At 42.3% G+C, this 25346-nt stretch overlaps 1 protein-coding gene across 1 annotated transcript in view; it reads right to left on the reverse strand.

Moving 5' to 3' along the window:
- Window positions 1–25346, reverse strand: part of SCYL1 (SCY1 like pseudokinase 1) — a 110615-nt gene that overhangs the window by 36923 nt on the left and 48346 nt on the right. The window contains exons 15-16 of the mRNA XM_030217804.1: window positions 24171–24269; window positions 5386–5658 (exon numbers count right to left, since the gene is read on the reverse strand). Of these exons, the coding sequence (XP_030073664.1) occupies window positions 5386–5658; window positions 24171–24269 (372 nt within the window). The remainder of the gene's footprint in view (window positions 1–5385; window positions 5659–24170; window positions 24270–25346) is intronic.

The raw sequence follows: 25346 nt of genomic DNA on the forward strand, positions 1-25346 counted from the left end.
AAACTTCACAATCTTCTGCTTTAGAAGCATTCCCATAAGTTTGAACACCACTGAGGTCAGACTGACAGGTCTATAAAATTTCCAACCTCTTCCTTACTTCTGCTCTTGTGCACATCCACCCCTCTCCAGTCCTCTGGGACCACGCCAGACTTTAAGAAAGCACTGAAGTTGTCAGACAGCGAAGCCACCAAAACCTCTCTGAGTTCCTTGAGCACCCTCAGATGTATCCCATCTGGCCCCATCGCTTTTGTCTACTTTTAGTTTAGCTAGCTCCTCATTAACACAGTCTTCTGAGAATTGGTCCTGGTCTTCCACACATCCATCCCCATTTGTTTTCTGCGATCCTACCCCCGGCCTTTCATCCATGAACAAAACAAAAATAATTGTTCAGCAGTTCAGCTTTATGTTCAAAAAAATCCGCAATCAAGAGGAGAACTCGAACGCCCCACGGGAAAACACAGATATGGGTAAAAAGTGGGATGTTTGACCACGGAAATACAAAAAAACTTCTTTATTGAAGAAAAGACTCAAGTCTTTTCTTCAATAAAGAAGTTTTTATGATATTGTCTCCAGGATTTGTATTTCCGTGGTCAAACATCCCACTTTTTACCCATATCAGCAGTTCAGCTTTAACATCAGCTTCTACATATACTTCCCCCTCAGCTTTGACCCTCACAATGCTATTATGGCACTTCCTCCTGTCACTTATATATCTGAAAAATGTCTTGTCCCACAATTTTACTGTATCGGCTATCTTTTCTTCCATTTGCCTCTTCGCATTCCTGACAGCTTTTCCAGGTATTTTTGCCCGTCCTCCTCTTTCTGAGTCATCTTGTAACGTATGACGGCTAACCTTCTTTCCCTTACCTTTTCAGCTACTACGTTCGAGAACCAGAGCGGCCTTCTTTTCCTCTTACTTTTATGTAGTTTTCTAACATAAAGGTTTGTTGCCTTTAAAATAGCTCATTTCAGTTTCGTCCACTGCTGTTCTACTTCCCTCAGATGTTCCCATCCAACTAACTCTTTCCTGAGAAATTCCATCTCGGCAAAGATAGTTCTTTTGAAATCTAGGACCTTCAATCTCGAATAAGCCCTCTCCTCCTTTGTTTTAATATTGAACCATACCATTTGGTGATCGCTAGATGTCAGATGAACTCTCACCGTAACATAGCAGATGACAGAGAAAGACCTGTATGGTCCATACAGTCTGCCCAACAAGCTAAACTCATATGTGCTACTTTATATGTATACCTCACCTTGACTTGGATCAGGGCACAGACCGTAGAAGTCTGCCCAGAAACATTCTCCGTGTTTGTGAGCACCAGGTCTAGGACAGCTCCATCCCATGTAGGTTCCTTTACCCACTGCTGAAACAATTGCTTCTACATGACCGCAACACAGAGAAGCCCCAATCAATGTCTGGCATTTTAAAATCACCTATTAGTAATACCTCCCCTTTCCTAGCTATTTTGGATGTCTTCAATTAGGTCTCTGTCCATTTCTTCTGACTGTGAAGGTGACCTATATATTACACCAATGTAAATACATTTCCCTGTTACCAGTTTAATCCACAGTGCTTCTTCCTTGACCCATATGTCCTGCAGTTCTGTCACTTTAATATTATTTTTTTTAACATATAATGCCACTCCTCCACCCTTTTTTCCTACCCTGTGTTTCCTGAATAGATTATAGCCAGGTATAACTATAACCCAGTCATGGCTCTCCTTGAACCATGTCTCCACAACTGCCACTAAATCCAAGTTGGCTTCTATCATTGCAGCCTCTAGATCTAGAAATTTGTTTCCCATACTACGGGCTCTGGTATACAAGGCTCTCCAGATGTGACTCTTTTTTTCCCTTTTTTATAAGGGTATTTGAGGACTTACCTTCCTGAGGGTTATTTATGACTCTGGGGCTTTTCTCACCCATCCCCAGCAAATTTAGTTTAAAGCCCTCTTTAGTACTTTAGCCAGTCTGTTACTGAAAATACTTTGTCCCTTCCTTGAAAGATGGACACCATCACCGTTCACTAGCTCTTAGAAATAATCCCACCATCCAGGAAACCGAAGTGCTCGCGTTGGCACCATCCACACAGCCACACATTTAGTTCCAGGATGCGAACTTCCATCATTCAGCCTTTACCTTCAACTGGAAAGATCGATGAGAATACCGCCTGCGCACCTAGGTGTTTTACCCTCTGACCCAGAGCCATGAAGTCACGTTTGATATGCTCAGTAGAATACCTGGCAATATCATTTGTGCCAACATGGATAAGCAGAATAGGATAGTGGTCAGTAGGCTTTATGAGTATAGGCAGTCTTTCAGCTACATCTCAAATCTTGGCAACAGGCAAACAGCACACCTCCCTGGACAACATGCCTCAGTACCCCTCAGAAGAGAATCACCAACAACCACTATCTTTCATTTCTTGCTGGCCACTGATCAAGCAGCTTTGGGATTACTGATCATCGTCTCCTCTTGTTCTTGAGATGTTTTGAGCTCTTCTGCCTCCAGGGCTGCGAACCGATTCTTCCGTCCAACCAAAGATGGAGTTGGGGAGTTAATTTTGCAGGATCTGGTGACCTTTGTCCAGCTGTCCTCTTTCTGCACAAGATCTTCTCTCTCTTTGCTGGAGATCCCCAATGTTTGAACATGCATCTCCGGGATGAATTTCTGGTTGTCACAGATGCTTCTTAAGTTTTGCCACCTCCTCTCTTAGTTCTTGTACTTATTTCATGAGGGATTCAATGTGCATACATTTATGACATGAAACAAGAATCTTGCCTTGGACCAAGCATTCAGTCTGGACAGAGGCAATAAAAGGAGCTGCAGCTTTAGGGGCATGGTGTTGCTTTGCCATATTTCAAGTGTAGGAGCTTTTTGTGGCTATGGTTCAAGGGAAACGAAAGGGCTGCAAAGTCCCAATTCTATTTTTTCTCTTATCTGAGGGATACAGGAAGCAGATAGATTTATTGTGAGATATCTAGGAACTTGTTCAGATTACTCTGTGGGTGTAATTGTAGTATCGCTGTGAAGTGAGATGCCAGGCTGCTTAAACTCCATCAACCATATCAGTGCTATCCTCAACAACAAGGTTTCCTTCCAAAATGTGGAAGAATCATCGAAATATAAACCTTGAGATGGAAACAAAAAAATTATAAAACTTGGAGCAATGGGAGATCCTAGGGCATGCAGATCCCAATGTGACCTCTACTGGAATGGGCTGCTGAAGACTACACAAGGTATCCCTTCTATGTGGTGATCTAGAAAGAAAAAGGATAAGAAAACCACTTCCTCCTTCCACACAGTGTAAGGTACTACTATGCTACTACTGTCCAACTGTAGGACCTGCCCAGCATTGGTTCCAAGGCCATAAGAAGCCTCCACAGGAATAGAACTTGGGTCTTCTGATTCCCAGTCTGCTCCAAACTGAGGACCAAAAGAATTATGTGCTCCTATGAATAAGGACCTGGAAGATATTATCTGAGATGTTATAGCCCCCGAGAAGATTGCTCCTGGAAAACTCCTCTTTTGATTTGGTACTGACATTGGCATGCGAGGATGTATCACAAGAAGGAACCAAAAAGACCTGGACAGAAGCTATTCTTAGAAAAACAACACAAGAATCCATAACTGAGACTCAGGATTTAACTACCACAGGATTGAAACTACCACACGTCACATCAGACCCTGAAGATTCCAATCTGAGCCATAAGGGCTACAAAGGTGGGTCTGGTATACTATAACCACAGCCTAACCTCAAATGCACAGGGCATCTGGACAATCTGGCACTGCTATACTTGAGCAGAAATCAGAAAGAATTGCTTCAATGCTAAATATGAAATAATACACACACACACACACACACACACAGAAAAAAAGACAAATTGTTTGAAGAAGAGCAGCTGCCACCTGTTAAGTACTTTTTTTAAACCTCTCAGGGGTAATGAATCAAAGCATGGAAAAGGCAGGTAGTGATGTACTTTGTCTATATGTCTATGAATACAGATATAACTGTATATCTATAAACATATATCTATGAGTATGAATTACCATGCTACAGAACACCAAAGATGAGATATCAAGATCGAGTCCTGATACTGTTGCCCTGAAGATATGCAGCATATGCTGTCAACTGGCAGCAACAGAGAAGGAAGCCCTGTCTGAAGATCCCTGCTAGTGTGGAACCTGAAGCAGATTAGTGAAATGCTGGCCATCGTTGGTCATGGGGGATTCTGCTCTCACTGAAGGAGCTGGTTTGCTTTAAGCTTGCTACAAGTTTTGTTAAGTGCATTGGTTGCTGAAAGTTTTGAATATTTGCACTATTTTCGTTTGAACACTGTATGGGTGGTACATCTGCACATGAATGGAAGGTTTTTGCAGTTGATGAAGAGTAGATCTTTATTGATCACAAATAGCTCTATAAATCATTTGATCTGGAGCTCTTTGAGGCTTTTCCTTTCTATTTTTTTTTTTTATATTCAGGTCTCTTTTTGAGTTGTGGAACATATTGTTTTGAAGTTTTATTGATCTTGTGTTTTTACAACCCTAGTTTAATTTTGTAGTTGTTTCTATTGTTAACCATCTAGAATTGTAAGAAAGTGTGGATTACAAAATTTTAAGTAAAATAAATAAGGGGAGAGGGGTAGAGAGCTATACCCCAGCTCCAGGCATAATATTGCAGAGATTGAAATCTTGTGGATCCAAAAAGCACCCCCAGCTCAATTGAAGCTCAGTCTTCCAATTGGTTCAGGATCTACTTATACACTAGTCCATTAGCTGCATGGTTAATCTGTCATCCATCTGAAGGAGACAGAGAAATACTGATGATCAGCCTGGTACCCTTATAGGGCGACACACACAAGACTTTTTTCTTACTTCTCTGTCTCCATCTGCTGGTCGACAGAAAAACCCATAGGTTCCAGACTGGTTTTGTGAGGACGCTAAAGAATCCACATTATTATACAACCCTGTATCTCACACTGAAGCATCTTTCCATGCCCATTCACATTCTTTCTGTAGCTCCCAAAGTAACATATTCCTGTATCCCTTTACTCCCTTTTTGTATCCCAGCCTTGTAACAAAACCTCCATATCAATTCATTGCCCCCTCTCCCAATCTTATACTATGTAACACATCCTTGTATCCATCCACCCCTTCCTATATATCTCTGTACAACATTACTGTATTAATTCACTCACTCGTCTCACACTAACAAGCCCCATATCCAATCACCCTTCCAAGATTTCACACTAAAACACATTCCAGAATCCATTCACCTATCCCCCTTCCCCCTCCTCCCACTGTATCTGGATGGTTAAATTAACTACAGGGAACTAAGTCCCTCGTTTTGGATCTGTCTGCAACTCTTTTTCCTGTTGTTACCTGACTGGAAGACACTGGTCGTGCAGCCAGTGTTGAGAAGAAGTCCTCTTCTTTGCTTTTGCCACTTGTACTACCCCAGTTGTACTCGCTAGCCAGGACAGTTCCTTCAGGCAATGAGGGGTTTTTTTTGTTTGTCGTCTGCCTGGAAGCCTGTTCCATCTGCCAGCTGCTGTCCCAGTCATCATCCACTGCTGACTTCTGACATTTTGCCTTCTCCGTCCAACCGTAGTTCTCCCAGTTGGTGCTCTGCCCCCCGGAGGTGGTGGTGCTAGACTGGGGAAAGAGAGACCAAATAGTTTGCAGTGTTACTGTAGAAAAAAATCATTGTTCAGTGTAGTATCTGACAATACAGTCCTGGGTCCTTATACAATTAGCTCTTTAGCTAACTTTAAAGGAGACCTGTCTTCTGCTCAAGCTACAGTCCTGTATGCCGTGTAAAGGAGATCTGCCTTTTGCTTAGGCTGCAATCCTGTGTGTTGTGGAAAGGAGACCCTGCCTTCTGCTCAGGGCTCAGAACAGGCTACTTCTGAATAATACTGACTTAGAGGGTAGCACTAGCAAGTCACTACTTGCAATGACCACCTAGTCCTGCATCTCCTCACTCTTATTCTTATCCCAAAACTAGCAGATAAAATCAAATATTTCCCAGAAAATAAACAGGAAAAAAACTGTACAATCCTGGGGGAAAGAGAAGAAACAGCAGCTACAGTAGCAAAATATAATGTATCGTGATACCAGGCAAGAAATGTTACCTGACCAGGGACAATGAAGACCAGGACTAGAACTTGAAAATGTTCTTGTTAATGCCCTCTCTGTACATTGTAAATTAATTTCATTGTTGTTGTTATGTAAATTATCTTTCTTTCTTTCTTTTTTCTGTCTCTCCGTATACTAGTAATTATATTACTTTGGCAACACATGAACTTATCTAAATCTAAATATTTTTTGTAGCTGAATACTCACTTTCTTTTGCTAAGTTATGTTTGCTTGTAATTAGGGTGTGTTAGCTATTTCATGCTTATTTCAAACATTTTTATTGCAATCCACCTAGGACTATTTACGATGGGCTGTGTATGAATTTTTTTTTCACTCCAAATACCAAAATGAGGACAGTGGTTCAAACAATCAACTTGTCCTATAAATATCACCATAATACTATAACAAATCATTTCCTTGACAGTTCAATCTTTTTTTTTTAAACACCACTCAATATTTTTCTTCTTTTAAGGGTAAGAAAAAGCCTCGGACAGTGGTTCAAACTATCAACTAATCCTATAAATATCACCATAATACAATAACAAATAATTTCTTTGACAGTTCATAAACATACAATTTTTTTTAACCACTCAAAATAGTTTTCTTTTAAGGGTAGGAAAAAGCCTAAGAAAATTCAGGTAGCTTTACCATAACATGTTTGCTCCCTACTTTTTAATCACTGACTTAAAAAGCCTCCCTTTTATGTTGTGAATCCTGTCAAGAACAATCAGCAGTATCTAGAATAATGGAGAGAGTTTAGAGTGAATGAAATACCGAGTAGCAAGATAAGAAGATCCTTGATACCGCGGCAAGGGAGTCGCAAAATGCTGGCCGTGTTGGAGTTTATATATTGGACTGCAATGAGAGAAGATTTTGTGAGCTGCGCTGAGTGAAAGACCTCTAGAAGATAAGAGGTTTTATTTAAAAAGCTAACTGAATTATTTCAGTAATCACATTTTGAGCACATTAAGAAAAGTAGAAAGCTGGTTATGAAGACAGACTATAAGTTATAAAAAATTTTGGGGAGTATCTTACATGTTCTAGACAGAATTCACAAAATGAAAAGGGAAGATTTTTTTAAGCCAGTGATTGAAAAGTAGGGAGTAAACACATTCTGGTAGAGCTACGCGAATTTTCAGAGGCTTTTTCCTACCCTTAAAAGAAGAAAACTATTTTTAGCATTTAAAAAAAAATAAAAATAGATTTGTATGTTTATGAACTGTCAAGTAGAGAGGTGTGGTAGCCGTGTTAGTCCACTCTTAAAGGTTATCAATAGAAATCAAACAAAATAAAACATGGAAAAGAAAATAAGATGATACCTTTTTTATTGGACGTAACTTAATACATTTCTTGATTAGCTTTCGAAGGTTGCCCTTCTTCGTCAGATCAGAAATAAGCAAATGTGGTAGCAGATAGTATATATAAGAGAAGCATCAAAGCATTACTTTGACAGTCTGACAGAGTGGGAGGAAGTAAACTCCCAACACAGATGGAAAAAGAAAAGGGCACGTTTCCCTGTAACACATCCAACTGCAAACTATGCCAAAACATTTCACAAGACCCCACAGTCATTCACAAGGGAAAAATATTTAACATAAAGGACCATTTTACATGCTCATCTTCCAATGTGGTATATATCATTCAGTGTAAAAAATGTAATGAAGGATGCTATATTGGAGAAACAGGCCAGATGCTTAAGACAAGATTCAATCTGCACAGACATCACATGAAAATAGCCGGTGCTAGTCAAGCTCCCACCCCTGTGAGCCAACACTTTACAAGACCAGATCACTGCACCAGTGATTTCACAGTAAGAATACTGAAAGGTAATTTTAAAACAATACAGGAACGTAAGACCTTTGAAATAAGAATGATTGAATATTTTGACACCCAACAAACAGGACTTAATAAGGATCTGGGTTTTCTAACCCATTATAAACCATAAAGCTGTATTTCTCTGTTTATTACCCTCCTCTCACCTACCAACACCCATCCTGTTAGAATATCAATGAAATGCTTTGATGTCCCCATGCATACCCCCACCCTCCCACTCTGTCAGGCTGTCAAAGTAATGCTTTGATGTTTCTCTTATATATACTATCTGCTACCACATTTGCTTATTTCCGATCTGAAGAAGAAGGGCAACCTTCGAAGCTAATCAAGAAATGTATTAAGTTACGTCCAATAAAAAAGGTATCATCTTATTTTCTTTTCCATGTTTTATTTTGTTTGATTTCTATTGATGAACTGTCAAGGAAATTGAAATATTTGTTATAGTATTGCAGTGGTATTTATAGGACCAGTGTGATTTTATTTTAATAAACAGAAGCAAAAATTTGGTCTTATCTGCTAATTTCTACCAGATCAGTCCTGAACTAATGGTTTATGCCCATCAGCCAGCAAATGACAGAAAACGACAACTTGTAAGCCCTGCCCTATAAAAGGCATCATGTAGCAGCTTCTCCCTAGTATTTCTGTAATAAAGCAAAGATGGGGGGAAACCTCTAAAACCAGAGTATGCAACCAGGGAACAATCACCAACTCAAGAGAATCACAGAGGATTTCTTGGAAACCCCTCTGTTGCAGAGCAAGACATAAATAGAACCCACAACACAGCAGGATGGGACTCTGGACTGGTCTGGTAAGACTAAAAAAAAAAACCAAACTGTTTCATGCTTCAGTTTTGATATACTGTCAATAATCAAAAGATATCTAAGCAGTTTACAAAATGATAAAATAGGGAAAAATTAACATAAAAATAAAAATCCAAAGTGGGAAAGTATAAAATAAAAAACAAACAAATCCTAAGAGGTATAAAGTAGGGTAGAGAAATTGCAATAGGTCAGTCAGACGACTAATACAGATTATTCAACTCTAGCCAATCAAGAGACGGGGAGAATAAATGGTAAGGGGAAAATAGGCAGACAGGGTCAAATCCACTGCCAGCAGAATTAAGCGGATTCAGCAAGGATTAAAAGTAACAGAATCCTTTTAGGATTCAATAAGGAAAGCCTGGCAAAAATAGGATTTTAGGCCCACTTTAAACTTTTTATATGCACACTCCAATCTGAGATCTAATGTGCAAAGTGTTCCAAAATGTTGGTGCTAATATCCTGAAACAGAAGTACAGGTCTACTTGAACTAACCTAAAGGAGTGCATGACCAAACGATTATGATGGGAAGAGCAAAGAGTTCTTTGAAGGAAGTAGGGTATCAGAAATGGTGCAAGCAATAAAGGAAGATCAGTAGATTGAATTCGATATGATAGAATCAAAATTTTAAATGGGATGGGGTAACAAATTGGGAGCCAGTGTTCGGGTTGAAGTAATGGAGTCACGTGGTCAAATTTTTTCTTACTGAATAAAAAAATTTGATCAGTGTATTCTGTTCTTGTTGGAATCTTTTTAATTGTGTAACAGGAAATCCTTGATAGAGGTAGCTGCAATAATCCAAACTAATCATGACAAGAACCAATGTAAGAATATATAATGATGAAAAAATCAAATATGGAACGAACAGATTGTAGGTATTTATTTATTTGTTGCATTTGTATCCCACATTTTCCCACCTCTTTGCAGGCTCAATGTGGCTTACAATACATTGAATAGTGGACATATATAAGAGAATAGAAATTTAGTATTACAGAAGGATTTGGGGTAACATGATAATGAAAAAGCATGATATTAGTGTAACAAGCAAATATTATAAGACAATTCTGGATATATGTGGAGGAGTTCACATTTGTTGATCTTTGTGGTATGCCTTGTTAAAGAGATGGATCTTCAATAGTTTGCGGAAGTTAGTTAGTTCATAGATCGTTTTTAAGTTGCGTGGAAGCGTTCCAGAATTGTGTGCTTAAATAGGAAAAGGTTGACGCGTGCATTAGTTTGTATTTTAGGCCTTTACAGTTGGGGAACTGGAGATTGAGGAATGTGTGGGATGATTTTTTTAGCATTCCTGGGTGGTAAGTCTATCAGATCTGACATGTAGGCTGGGGCATCTCTGTGAATGATTTTATGAACTAGGGTGCATACTTTGAACGTGATGCGTTAAGTGGGGAGCCAGTGTAGTTTTTCTCGTAGGGGTTTAGCTCTTTCATATTTTGCTTTCCCGATTATGAGTCTAGCTGCAGTGTTCTGGGCTGTCCGAAGTTTCTTGATTATTTGTTCTTTGCAGCCAGCGTAAAGTGCGTTGCAGTAGTCTAGATGACTGAGTACCATTGATTGTACCAAGTTATGGAAGACGGTCCTTGGGAAGAAAGGTCTTACTCTTTTTAGTTTCCACATTGAGTGGAACATCTTCTTGGTTGTGTTTTTCGCGTGATTTTCAAGTGTTAGGTGTTGATCAATGGTAACTCCAAGAATTTTTAGGGTGTCCGAAATTGGAAGATTCAGTTTTGGTGTGTTAATGGTGGTGAATTTGTTCTTGTTATGTTGGGAGGTGAGTATTAGGCATTGGGTTTTTTCTGCATTGAGTTTCAGTCGAAATGCATCTGCCCATGAATGCATGATTTGTAGACTTTGGTTGATGTCACTGGAAATTTCCTTTAAAACTTGTTTAAATGGGATGTAGATCGTTACGTCATCTGCGTATATGTATGGATTGAGGTTTAGGTTTGATAGTAGTTTGGCCAAGGGTATCATCATCAAGTTGAATAAGGTCGGTGAAAGGGGGGATTCCCTGTGGAACTCTGCATTCAGGTATCCATGTGGCTGATGTAGTTGAATTAGATGTCACTTGGTATGATCGTGTGGTTAGGAACCCCCTAAACTAATTGAGAACGTTGCCTCCAATTCCGAAGTACTCGAGGATGTGTAGTAGTATTCCATGATCAACCATGTCGAAGGCGCTGGACATGTCAAATTGTAGAAGTAGTATGTTCTTGCCAGTTGCAATCATTTGTTTGAATTTTGTCATGAGAGTAACTAGTACTGTTTCAGTACTGTGGTTTGACCGAAATCCTGACTGGGAATCGTGTAATATTGAGAATTTGTTTAAATAGTTTGTGAATTGTTTGGTCACCATCCCTTCCATTATTTTGGTTATTAAGGGAATGGATGCTACTGGTCTGTAGTTGGTTAGTTCACAAGCACTTTTCTTTGCATCTTTGGTATGGGGTGAGTAGTATGTTTCCTTTCTCCTTCGGGAAGAGTCCGTTTTGTAACATATAGTTCAAGTGGTTCATTAGGTCTTTTATAAATTGTTGAGGGGCAGATGCCATAAGGTTGTTTGGGCAAATGTCTAAGTTGGTCCAAATTCTGTCTGCTGGGTATACACCAGGGTCTGGGTCTAGACAGTTGAGGAGTACGGTGTAGTCAATGGTGCTGGCTGGTATTTTAAGCCGTAGTTGTACGATTTTCTCATTGAAGTATTTCGCGAGATTGTCTGTTCCTGGTGTATCTTTGTTGTTGGTTGTGACTGGTGTGATGTCTAAGTTTATTCACGAGTTGGAAGAGTTTGTGTGTGTCCTTGTAGTTTGGTCCAATTTCAGGTTTGTCTTACAGTATATTTATATTTTCTTTGAAGTTGTTTCCAGGCGTTAAGTGTGGGGTCGTCTTTCTTTTTATTCCACGCTCGTTCTAACCTTCTAACTTGTGTTTTAAGTTTTTTCAATTCTTCATTGAACCATGGGGCGATATTGTCTAATATTGATCTGCATCTATCGTCCCATTTTTGTACTACTAAGGATATCTGTGGAAGAAAGTTATCCTTATCAACGTAGAATACACAGCATTTTCACTGTATCCTTATTGGGAATCTGGATACCTTTAACAGAGGGCATGGAAGGGGGTTATATGGTAAGTGCCATGAGAAGAAGGTTGTTTCAGATTTTCCAGGGTTCAATATTAGGTCATTCTGGCTTAACCAATCTGAAATGTTTTCCAGTTTAGATATAACCAGCAGAAATGGAAATCAAGAGAATAAAGGAGTTTTAATATCATTGGCATAAATGTAAAGCCCAGAGATACAATGGGCAGGAACAGAGGAGCTAGATGGATATTAAAAAAAACATGGCGCCTAATATGTAACCCTGAGGGACACCTGATATTGGATATGTGTGTCATATATAAACACTAAGGTTTTAAGAAAAGCTGAGGTGTAAAAATAAAAAAAAAGTATATGTTAAAGCTATATAAAGAATAATCATACTAAACTAGACTGCATAGGGTTGTCACATGGAATGAGGGGGAGGGGAATTTGAACCATCCCATCAAGAGAAAGAGGGTGCTAAAATGCCTTCAAGACACTTGCGCTGATCTATTTAATCTTTCTAAATTTTATATCCTGCTTTAAACCACAGCACATTACAATCAAGCATACATAATTTAAAGTCATAAACAAAAACATACCATATTAATCGCCCCTCCAGCAATTCTCAAAACTAAAAGAAATAGTGAGTTTTCAAGTATTTCTTAAACTGTTGTCTACTCGCACAAAGTCTCAAATGTCCTGGGGATGCTTGTTCTACGTAATAGACCCAACAATCAAAAATACTCAAGTACAAGTTTCTGAAAAACAATATGTTATACTAGTCGGAATACATAATTGTTTTGCCATTTCAGAATGTAAAGCTCACTTTGGCTGATACATAGTCAAAACAGCATAGCTCTACCGCTGAATCAAAGATAACACTTGAAAAATTGCTCGATATTTCACTGGCAACCATTGTAGCTCTTTCAAAACTGGCATGATGTGAGCATATCTTTGGTCTCCCACGATCAGACGTGCTGCTGCATTCTGGAAGACCTGCAGAGCCTGGAATCTTGTGGCCAACATCCCTAAATACAGTGAATTACAATAATCAATTCTTGTTAATACCAGGCTCTGCATGATCATCCAAAAATCCAAAGGACACTCCATCCTTTTCAACTTACTCAAAACATGGAGCTGGATATTTTTCCTCTTTGTGTTTCTCCAATATAGCATCCTTCGTTACATTCTTCACCAGATTCTGAGGCAGATTGATGTCTGTGCAGATTGAATCTTGTCTTAAGCATCTGGCCTGTTTCTCCAATATAGCATCCTTCGTTACATTTTTCACCAGATTCTAAAGCAGATTTGGAATTATCCACACTAGGGGTGCCCTACTTAAAAGAGAACATTGCAGGACGATTTGAGGCCTCATTGGAGGCAGGGTAACATCTCCTCCTGCCCACAGATGATCTATAACTGTCCAAAATCTTAAATGGTCACATGGTTCCCAACTGAGGGCCCAGTTTACTAGATGGCTGCAATGTCTTCTGCCTTGAAAGCTCTTTGAGAAAAGGCTTAGCTTCTTTTGATGTGGCCAAAAACTTGCAGCGGCCATCCATGGTCAACATAACTTTGGCAGGGAATCATATTCCCACAATCAAACCTTTATCTTGCAACTCTCTTTTATATAGTAGAAGTTCCTTTCTTCTGCATAAAGTCTCAATACTCTGATCAGGGAACATTTATTTGTCACATTTGTACCCCACATTTTCCCACCTATTTGCAGGCTCAATGTGGCTTACGTGGAGGGGCATAATCGAAAGCAAACGCCTATCTCCATGGGCATCTATGTCCGAAAACGGGTACGTGAAGAGGCGGGACAGACCGTATTTTCGAAAAAATGGACGTTTTTCAGCTGGGCATTTGTTTTTTTTTAGCGATAATGGAAACTAAAAACGCCCAGCTCAAAAACGTCCTAATCCCAGCCATTTGGTCGTGGGAGGGGCCACGATTCGTAGTACACTCGCCCCCCTGACATGCCAGGACACCAACTGGGCACCCTAGAGGTCAGTGCGGTGGACTTCAGACAACGCTCACACATGCATAGCTCCCTTACCACAGGTGCTGAGCCCCCAACCCCCCTCCCCCAAAACCCACTACCCACAAATGTACAACACTACCATAGCTCTTAGGGGTGAAGGGGGCACCTACATGTGGGTACAGTGGGTTTTGGAGGCCTCCCATTTACCAGTACAAGTGTTACAAGTAGGGGGGGATGGGCCCGGGTCCACCTAGCTGAAGTGCACTGCAGTACCCACTAAACGTGCTCCAGGGACCTGAATACACGCAGGCCTCTAGGACTTGTTGCTGCTATATAACATTGGCACAGCAGTTGACACCTGAAGACTAATCTCTCCGAAAATGTCCTTTATTGGAATAAGCACGCTTACTCACAGTTAACTGCAGATCAGAGGTTGTGCCCCACTGGCAACGAGTCTCCCTGGTACTGAGATGAGCAGTAGGTCAGAGCTGGCAGAATGCTGTACAATGCCCTCTTTCAGCCACATTCAAGGGAAGAACTGTAACATGGCTAACACGTGAAAGGGATCTAAAACTGGCTTACAAAAATGGCCACCACCTCATGGACTACCGGAAACAAAACAGGGCACACTCTGACCCAGTAAGCAGGGGGGAAAGCACCATGGGAGTAGAGCCTACCAACTACCAACATCATGAGCATTTGCCACAAGCCAGTGGAATCACGGAGCCCAATACCCTACACCCACCACAATGCATTGCTGATGTGACTCTGCAGTGCGCATAACAGAAAAGGTGTCACACTCACCCGAGAGCCACATCAGAACCAGGGAAAGGCTGTCACAGGATAGAACACATTCTGCTGTCATAGAGGTGGGTACGGCATTTGAGGCTGGCATAGAGGCTGGAAAAAAAGTTTGTAAAGTGTTTTTTTTTTTGGTGGGAGGGGGTTAGTGACCACTGGGGAGTCCAGGGAGGTCATCCCCGATTCCCTCCAGTGGTCATCTGGTCAGTTGGAGCACTTTTGTGGGACCTGTTCGTGAAAAAAAAGGGTCCAAAAAAAGTGACCCAAAATTGCGGTAAAAACGCTTTTCCCAATTATCAGTTAAAGACGCCCATCTCTCCTCAGCCGATAACCATGCCCCAGTTCCGCCTTCACCACGCTGTTTCCGTGATGGATTGCAGTTGGAAACGCCCAAAATCGGCTTTCGATTATACCGATTTGGGCGCCCACGGGAGAAAGACACCCATCTCCTGATTTGGGTCGCAATATAGGCGTTTTTCTCTTTCAATTATAAGCTGGATAGTACCGTAATGGCCTTCGCCAATTTGGCTGATAACAAATACAGGTTGTATTGTGGTCTGATGAGGTAGGTGTGTTATCAGGCAGCAAGACTGTCCAGTACAATCATTGGTTATGCTGTGTTGCTGGGTTTGGGAATTTACGGTGGGTCGGTGGGGTAAGCCTTTTTGAAGAGGTTGGTTTTTAGAGATTTCCTGAAGGTTAAATGGTGATGGATTGTTTTCACAGCTTTTGGGAGTGCATTCCGTAGTTGTGCACTTATGTAGAAGTAGGATGCATAAGTTGTTTTGTATTTAAGTCCTTTGCAATTAGGGTAGTGTAGGTTTAGGTATGATCGTGATGATAGGCTTCTGTTTCTGGTTGGTAGATCTATGAGGTCTATCATGTATCCTGGGACTACGCCATAGATAATTTTGTGGACCAGGGTGCAGATTTTGAAGGTGATCCTTTCTTTGATTGGGAGCCAGTGCAGCTTTTCTCGGAGGGGTTTGGCTGCTGTGTTTTGGGCGGTCTGGAGTTTTTTTGTGAGTTGATCTTTGTATCCCGCGTAGATTCTGTTACAGTAATCTGCATGACTTAGGACCATTGATTGTATTAGGTTTCGAAAAATTTCTCTCGGGAAGTAAGGCTTTAATCGTTTAAGTTTCCACATTGAGTAGAACATTTTCTTTATTACGGCGTTTACTTGGCTCTCAAGGGTAAGGTTGCAGTCGATAGTGACTCTGAGTATTTTTAGGATGTCTGTGGTAGGAAGGGTGTGTCCTGGGGTGTTTATGGTTGTGGGTTTGTACTTGTTATGTTGAGATGAGAGGATGAGGCAGTGAGTTTTTTCAGTGTAAGTTTCAGTTGGAATGAGTTTGCCCAGGAATCCATGATGTTGAGGCTGTCATTGATTTCATTGGCTATTTCTGTTAAGTCATGTTTGAAGGGAATATAGATTGTAACATCATCTGCGTAGATGAACGGGTTGAGGCCTCGAATGGATAGGGATTTTGCTAGAGGGCAAGCATTCTTATATTCACACCTTCATATTTGCATGATTTGATTTGGCGCGTCCTTGTTAGCACTAGTTCCATCTCTTCATACCTAAGCAGCTTTACAAGTGCCCAGGGAGGGAGGTTAGGGTCAGGTTTTTGTCTAATTCCAGGTATTTTTGGTGGGGATTCTGTTGGTCTGGGGATATTTACTATGAGAAGAGCTATTTTTCTGGTCCCAGCTTAGTGATGCTATTTCCGTCAGCCTGGGGACAGTTTGTTCTTGCAATATTGAGGGATTGGGTTAGGAGATTTTCAAAGTGAAAACAATGTTATAAATCAATATTGTTGCTGGTAGTTACAGTTTGTGAACTTGAAATGTGTTGCTTCTATTGTTGCTGACTGGGTTAACTGCAGGTTACCTGATCTCAGAATAAAAAGGTTTAAAAAAAAACCCAACAACAACAGATGCTGAATAGTCTGGTGAAGACGCTAAAGGAAAAATTATCTGGTATACATATTCTTTTCAGAAACCAATGCTGGAAATAAGGAATAACTACTTAGATATTGCAGCCATTTGGATGCCTCTGCTAGAAGGGTAGAGAGAAAAAGCCACAGATGATTGTCATTCCATTTCCTCACTCCCCATTATTTGTCTCTCTTCATGTTTCCCTGTATGAGTTCATTAGCCTTTACCTGTACAGGGCCTTGAATGGGAAGGATTAACTTTCATTCTGAACAATGCAGTAGAAATATTATAATTTGAAATATTTATGTAATGCAATATAGTTACAAAAAAAACAAAAATAAAAAAGGAGCATCAGGATATGTCTGTGTAAAAATCTGCTCTACAGATGGACCTTCTCTGTACTGTGACAAAGCAAATTGGACACCTTAGTGCTAACTCCAAGACCTCCTAAATCACTGTTTTAGAAATTAACACGTTCTCCTCGCTCTCAAAACAAGAATCTTCTTAATATCCTGGCAACAATATACAGTCACCTAGATTCAACACTATGTTCTGCATTCTTCTTAGCGCCTATATTATAAGTACATAAGTATTGCCATACTGGGAAAGACCAAAGGTTCATCGAGCCCAGCATCCTGTTTCCAACAGTGGCCAATCCAGGTCACAAATACCCAGCAAGATCCCAAAAATGTACAGAACATTTTATACTGCTTATCCCAGAAATAGTGGATTTTCCCCAAGTCCATTTAATAACAGTCTATGGACTTTTCCTTTAGGAAGCCGTCCAAACCTTTTAGAATTTCCTACCCACATTTTGTAGTAGAAGAGAGCCCATAAGAAGTTTAAGTCAAGTCTTAAAACATAACATTTTGAACCAGCTTTTAATGGCATAGGCTGACCTGGATTAAAAGCAGGTTGCAGTCTGGCAGAGCCCCGCGAAGGGGTGGGGAAACCCGTATTATCAAAACAAAATGGGCATCCATCTTTTGTTTCGATAATACGGTTGGGGACGCCCAAATCTCAACATTTAGGTCGAACTTAGAGATGGTCGACCTAAATGTTGAAATGGTCGTCCCTGGTTTTCGTCCATAATGGAAACCGAGGACGCCCATCTCAAAAATGACCAAATCCAAGCTCTTTGGTCATGGGAGGAGCCAGAATTCGTAGTGCATTGGTCCCCCTGACATGCCAGGACACCAACCGGGCACCCTAGGGGGCACTACAGTGGACTTCACAAATTGCTCCCAGGTGCATAGCTCCCTTACCTTGGGTGCTGAGCCCCCCAAAACCCACTCCCCACAACTGTACACCACTACCATAGCCCTAAGGGGTGAAGGGGGCACCTACATGTGGGTACAGTGGGTTTCGGGTGGGTTTTGGAGGCCTCACATTTACCACCACAAGTGTAACAGGTTGGAGGGGAGGATGGGCCTGGGTCCGCCTGGCTGAAGTGCACTGCACCCACAAAAACTGCTCTAGGGACCTGCATACTGCTGTCATGGAGCTGGGTATGACATTTCAGGCTGGCATAAAAATTTTAAGTTTTTTTTTTTAGGGTGGGAGGGGGTTGGTGACCACTAGGGGAGTAAGGGGAGGTCATCTGGTCAGTTCAGGCACTTTTTTGAGGCTTGGTCGCAAGAAAAAATGGACCAAGTAAAGTCGGCCAAGTGCTCGTTAGGGATGCCCTTCTTTTTTCCATTATCGGCTGAGGACGCCCATCTCCTAATCACGCCCCAGTTCCGCCTTCACTACGGTGCTGACACACCCCCGTGAACTTTGGTCGTCCCCGCAATGGGAAGCCATTGAGGTCGCCGAAAATCAGCTTTCGATTATGCCGATTTGGGCGACCCTGAGAGAAGGACTCCCATCTCCCGATTTGTGTCAGAAGATGGGTGCCCTTCTCTTTCAAAAATAATCCTGTGTCTTAGAAACAGTATATGACCTGTATCTGTTTGATGTTTACCTGGTATGTTTGTCTTTTTCAACAAATTGTAAACCATCTTACTGTGTGTTATGAAAGGCAATATAGAAAACACAACAATAAAAACACCAGTTACAAGGATCACTAGTCTATTAATATCATATATTAGTATAGTATTATTAGGACCAGTGATAAGAGGTGAAATTTATTCTTACCTGTTAACTTCCTTTCCTCGAGTCCTGCTAGACCAGTCCAAACCAATATCCCCTAACCAGCAGATGAAGTAGAGAAACAAGACAGTTTCCAGTGACATCACCAGTATAACAGCAGCTGCAGCCTGGAGGCTTGTCAGTATCAAACTAATAAGCAAAAAAAAAACAAACAAAAAAAACCTTAACTCCCTTGGAGTCCTCCAAAACCTCTTCAGAAGAACAATCAATAGGACAAACCTTAGACAAAACAGAGTTCTGAAGGAGAATGGCCGAGGGCAACTGCAGCCCCGATAGTCAAGACATCCAATCCTCCTCCTTGTAGCGCGATCCTGGACTCATCTAGCAGGACTCAAGGAAAAAACAGTCCAAACTAATGGGATGTACCAAAGCTTAATCATCTGGACAGGAAGAAGACAAGCCTCCCTGCACAACTTCCCTGTCAAAGGTGTCGTCACCTCTGGTCCTAAATCCAACTTATAATGCTTCACAAAGGAATGAAGAGAGGACCAAGTTGCCACCCAACAAATGTCCTCCAGAGAAACAGCCCGAGCCTCCACCCAGGAGGTGGCTTGGGCCCTAGCTAAATGAGCCCTTAGCCCAGCTAGGACCACCTTGTTTACCAAAATATATGAAGCCTAAATCGCTGCCTAGATCCATCAGGTAATTGATGTCTTGGAGGCAATCTCCTCTTCACATGGTCCCCCAAAACAGAATGAAGAGGCAATCCAACTTCCGCAACTCATTCGTGACTGCCAAATATTTCATCAAAGTTCTCTAAACATCTAGTTTGCACAGCATATGATCCATTACTTCTCCTCAAGAAAAGGTGGGTACAGAGACTACCTAATTCAGGTGAAAAGGAAAAACTGGATGAAGAGGGGGTTGAGACTGCGTAACCCCCTGCAGGAATCACACTATGTCTGGCAAGGCTGCCAGAGACTTCCCTCCCCCCCTTCTCCCAGAGGGTGCCTAGAATATGTCAATGCAACGACCTGGACATTGAAAGGGTTAAGGGCCAGGCCTTGACTGAACCCATCCTGGAGGAAGGAAAATCTTGACCTTCCATGGAGAGAGCACCACCTCTCCCATATCACCTCTCAAAGGCTCACCAAAAACTTTCATTTTTTTTTTTTTGTTTTGTTACATTTGTACCCCGCGCTTTCCCACTCATGGCAGGCTCAATGCGGCTTACATGGGGCAATGGAGGGTTAAGTGACTTGCCCAGAGTCACAAGGAGCTGCCTGTGCCTGAGGTGGGAATCGAACTCAGTTCCTCAGTTCCCCAGGTCCAAAGTCCACCACCCCAACCACTAGGCCACTCCTCCACTGATGGAAGGTGACAGGGGAAAAGATACACCTTGAAATCTTGCAATTTTGGACTCCAACAGGATAACAAAGCTCTCTGAAGAGGACCCATTTGGGCTCATGCCCAAGGAACCCAGAAGCTGTGAATAATCCCATGCTCTGGGAGCTGCCTAGGCCACAACTCCACCTCCTACACGTGGCGCTTAAGGATCCACTCCTAAGTCAGGCAAACCCTCCCTATATACCAGTGAGAAAGAAGACATCCAGATACTCCAGATCCTGGGTTGGCTCAAGGTGACTTTTTGCATAACTGACCACCCAACTGAGGGTCTCAAAAAAACTGGACCACATGGAGCAAAACCATTCAGGAGTCAGCCCAAATAGGAACACATCCACACCCCTCCTTGCACAGAAAGGCAGCAGCCACCACCACCATGACCTTGGAGAAGGTCCAAGGCGCTGTGGTTGGCTGAATGGGAGGGCCCTGAACTGGAAGTATCTGCCCAATATGCAAAACCTCAGATACAACCACTGGTGATCCAGATAATTGTGGCTATGGAAGGAAGCCTCAGCCAGATCCAGCGAGGACAAGAATTCCCCAAGATGGACCGAAGCAATCACCGAGCAGAGGATTTCCATGTGAAACCAACGGGACATGCAAAGTTGCATTGACCCCCTTAAAGTCCAAGATGGGACAGAAGGATCACCCTTTCTTAGGAGCCACAAAATAGACAAGAGTATCTGTTTTGTCCCTCCTTCAGCGGAGGCACATCCTCCATGGCCCCCAAGTGAAGCAGGCGGGCCAGAATCTCCTCTGTTACTCTATGCTAGAGGAGAAAACCTCAGGGAGACACCATAAACGCATCTGAAATGGGAGACTCAAACTAAGGCATAACTATCACAAACTACCTCCCAGACTTACTGATCTGAGGTGATGAGGGTCCACTCCTGGACAAAAAGGCTGAGACACCTCCAATCTGCCATGATCCAGGATGCCCCCCCCAACCCATTCTCATTACACACCCTTCTAGGTGGAGGAACCAGGGTCTGAGGTCCTTCTGATCTTTCACTGCAGAGCCATCATACCAGGACGTTTTTTGAGCAAAAACAACTCCAGCTGCATGAGATCCCTGGTTTCCCGAGGCTTTAGCAGTTGCCCTAGGCTTCTCCTAAGGGAGACTGATGTCAAGCCTCCCCAAGTCCTTACAAAACAGCCTTTATAAAACAGGTCAAAGTGGTTAACAGTCCTTACAAAACAGGCCAAATCAGTTAACAGTAAAAATCCATATATAGATTTAAAAAAAGGGAGGGAAAGGAAATACAATATGCTGATAGGAAAGAAATCAATCACACATAAAGGTCTCACAAAAAGACACTAACAGGCAAGACAAGACAAAGTAGTTGCAAAACGTCTGTAACTTTCAAAAGGTCAGTGGATGCAGTATCTACAGCCAGATCCAACAGAGGGCTCCCAACACCGAAGTGACCGAGTTCAAGCACATACGAACCAAGTCATTAAACAAGTCCGCCAACAAGGTGGCCCCGTGTGCCAGCCAGGCTGATTCTGTGGAGGGTGGAGGCTGCTACACCCATTTGCTCAGGCCACATAACTCCCACAGACAGCCCTGTGTACCTCCAAGGCAGCAGAACTGAAGAGCTGCTTCAAGAGTAGCTCCATCCTCTAATCATATTGGTCCTTGAAGACAGCTCTGCCCTCCACCAGGACTGTCATCTTCATGGTCACTGCCATGACCAACGTGTCCACCTTGGGGAAGGGAAAAGGCAATTAATATCAGTCCTAGGCATGAGGTAGAGATGTCCCATAATCTTGGAACCCTTTAGAACCAAGCCCAGCGTTTCCCACTCCTTGAAAACCATCTCAGAGAAGTCCTAATGGAGGGAAAAGGTTATAACTGTTACTGTTAATAACAAATTCAAAATAAGTTTGAACTGTAGATTTAATTAACAAATATTTATAAAACAAAACATAACTATAAAGATGCAAAAAAATTATATAATCTACCCTGTTCTTCTTATACCAACAGTCTGCTAAGACACGTGCTTTAGATGTTTACAACTGGAGGGCCTTCACAACTTGGTCAATAAGTGCAGATGAACAGCCGGATATCTAGTGACTCCCGCTCCTTCCCTGGGGAGAGCTCTCCTGGCTCTAGGAAATCTGAGCGAGCAGGACAGCCTCTTCGTCTCCCTTCTCCCAGCTTGCATCCCAAAGGAGGAGAGGGCAGGAATGTCTAAACCCATGCTGGCCACCTGCACTGGCTTGCTGGGGGGTGGAATCAGGCACCCTGAGGTGAGTCAGCCTGGACCCTGATCCTAACCCTGACAAGGGCCCCAAAGAGTCCGCCTCTCGCCAGGCCGCTACTATCATGGTCCCAAAATCCCAACTTGAGTACCCAAGAGTCCAATAGGGCTGGTCCTGAAGGGAGGGATGCACAGAAACTTCCTCTGAGTCCCCCTCCAGCAGGATCACATGAAGCCTGCCCTGCCACGGGAGCCACACAGCCAAATTCAAAGATGGCCATTGCTGCCACCAAAGACCACAGCTCCAGGACTGAAGGATCCACTGCCGGCAATTCTGGAGCCCACCATGAGCCATCCTGCAGCTCCCCCAAGCGCCCCACCCCACATTCAGGACACAATGATTCCAGCGCTCCTGACTGCTGCATAAGCCACACCCCCACAGCATGTCGGCCGTCTCAGAGCCACTCCTGAGTGCCAGACCCCAGTGATCACCCTGCCCTTTCTCCAGACCTTTGTCTTCTTTTTTTAGGTTTTGTTTTTTGTCAAAGTTTATATAGCTGCATCCATGTATGCAGCTGTTTCCAAACCTCTTCTCCCCCACCCTTTCCAAGGGGGCTCTAGAGGGGGGAATGAGGAATGGAGAGGAAGGACTGGCAGAAGAACCAACCCACAGGCGAGGACTCCTGACCAAAGAGAGCTAAAGCACCCCCAATAGCAGGGAGATGAGCCATAACCCAAACCCGGGAGAACCGGTGGCCCCTAGGACTCAATCACCAGAGCCCCAGCTGTGGCGTGAGTCTGTGGGAGTCAAGCCGCAGAAACAAACATCCAGCTGCATCAGTCCAATTTATACCATCTTCTGGGAGGTAGAGAAATATTGACTACCACCTGATGTTATTCCAGTGATATGGCTAGAAACTGTCTGTTTGCCTACCACCATCTGCTAATCGAGCGTATAAACCCATTAGTTTGGACTGGTCTAGCTGGACAGAAAGGAAATGCATCTTAAATTTGCCTGTAATTAAAGTGATTCTGGTAAAGGGAGAAGACACTGAGTGTCGCATTTGTCCGAGAAGAGCCGGAACAATTTGCCCCCTACTCGAGTTCTATTCCCTATTTTACTACCCGATTTGTAGTTCACCCCATCCTATTCTGTCATGTTGAGTCTCCCATCAGTTCTATTATCTCCTTTTCTTCTTTGTTTAGACTGTAAGCTCCTCAGATATTATTATACGATGGGCGGAATAGTAAATCCCCTAATAAACTTGAAACTTGGTAAGACAAACTTTTTAAAATTTTTTTTTTTCACCAAACAGTACCATTTCTACATGTAACCATAAACAATCTCTCCCACCTGTGCATGTGCCTCTGGGTGCAAGTGTTCATAATATATGCAATAATATTTGAATTTAGCTTAGTAGTAGTAGTACTACAGTACAGTCTCAATTATCCGAACTTCGCTAATCCAATCATCTGGCATATTGACAAATTCCCCCTGGTGACACCATCGGGACTCCAATAAGAAACACGCAGCTTCTCTTTCCGTTTTCCGGCACAGCACAGAGGGAAGTTTTGCACCCGAGACAATTACAGTACTGTATTTTTTAAGTCAGACCTTACTTTTACTGCAAAACAGCACCGTTGTAACACGGAAATCTGTTAATAAAGAATTTTGAAAATTGGGAACACTATGCCTTTGTTTATGCAATGTTTGAGCGGTTACCACTGTTTCCCATATTATCCAACTTTTCACTAATCCTATTCAACAACGAGTCTGTCCCATTTACGTTGGATAATCGAGACTATGCTGTAATATGCAGATAAAGCAGTCTCACGTTAAGATTAATGCTCACCATCTTCCCTTGACTTGCCGACATTGCCCGTGGCATTTCCGACCACTCTGGTGTATTCCAATCTTCCTCAGCCACCTCCTGAGACTCTTCTTCTTCGTGCTAGGAAAAAGGTAGTCTGGTCACAATTACTCTTTATACCATGCTGAGCACAGTGACACCTGTCAAAGGCACAGGGAGGTCCAGCAACCCAGTAAAACTGTCGCAGGAAAAATACATCAAGAGCAAACATAACTATCAAAACAAATTCAAATTACAACTTAGTTTCTTTGTTGGTTTTGGGTGGGGGGGTTTTTTGCTTGCTTGTTTGTTGTTGTTGGGGTGGGTTTGTTTTTTTTAATAGTTTAGTGGGTAATGCTTAAAAGTTTTTCTCAGGCCAACATTTAACTGTGTAAAAACACATTTTAAAAACTGCACCACTATTACTACTACTACTTATTTCTCCAATGCTACTAGACGTGCGCAGCGCTGTACACTAAACATGTAAGAGACAGACCCTGCTTGACAGAGCTTAATATCTAAGACAGAAAAAAAGGACAAATAAGGGAATTATTTATGTTGGGAATGATGAAACAGACATGGATACTGAACAAGCGAATAGGAGTTAAGAGTTAAAAGCAGCCTCAAAAAGGTGGGCTTTTAGCCTAGATTTCAATACGGCCAGAGACGGAGCTTGACGCACTGACTCAGAAGTCTATTCCAGGTATACGGTGCAGCAAGATAAAAGGAACAGAGTTTGGAGCTGGCAGTGGAGGAGAAGGGTGCAGATAAGAGAGGTTTACACATTGAACAGAGTGTGGGGAGAGATAAGAATGGAGAGGTACTGAGGAGCTGCAGAGTGAATGAACTTGTAAGCCATGAATGCACTTGTAAGCCAATAAGAGGAGTTTGAACTGTATGCAAAAACGGATAGGGAGCCAATGAAATGACTTAAGGAGAGGGCTAATATGAGCATAGCAAAACTGGTGGAATATAAGTCGTACAGCAGAAGTTTGAACGGATTGAAGGGGAGAGAGACGACTTAGAGGCAGATGCACTAAACGTTTTTCATCGTTAAATGAGCCCTCGGGGAAGAATTTCCGATCCTTTCCATGCACTTAAGCCTATTTTCCGACGACAGTAGCAGCTAACGAAAACGGAATGGAGATGAGCAATTAGTGTGAAAACCCCATTGAAACG

The sequence above is a fragment of the Microcaecilia unicolor genome, chromosome 11, assembly GCF_901765095.1.
Source record: "Microcaecilia unicolor chromosome 11, aMicUni1.1, whole genome shotgun sequence".
Lineage (NCBI taxonomy): Eukaryota > Metazoa > Chordata > Amphibia > Gymnophiona > Siphonopidae > Microcaecilia > Microcaecilia unicolor.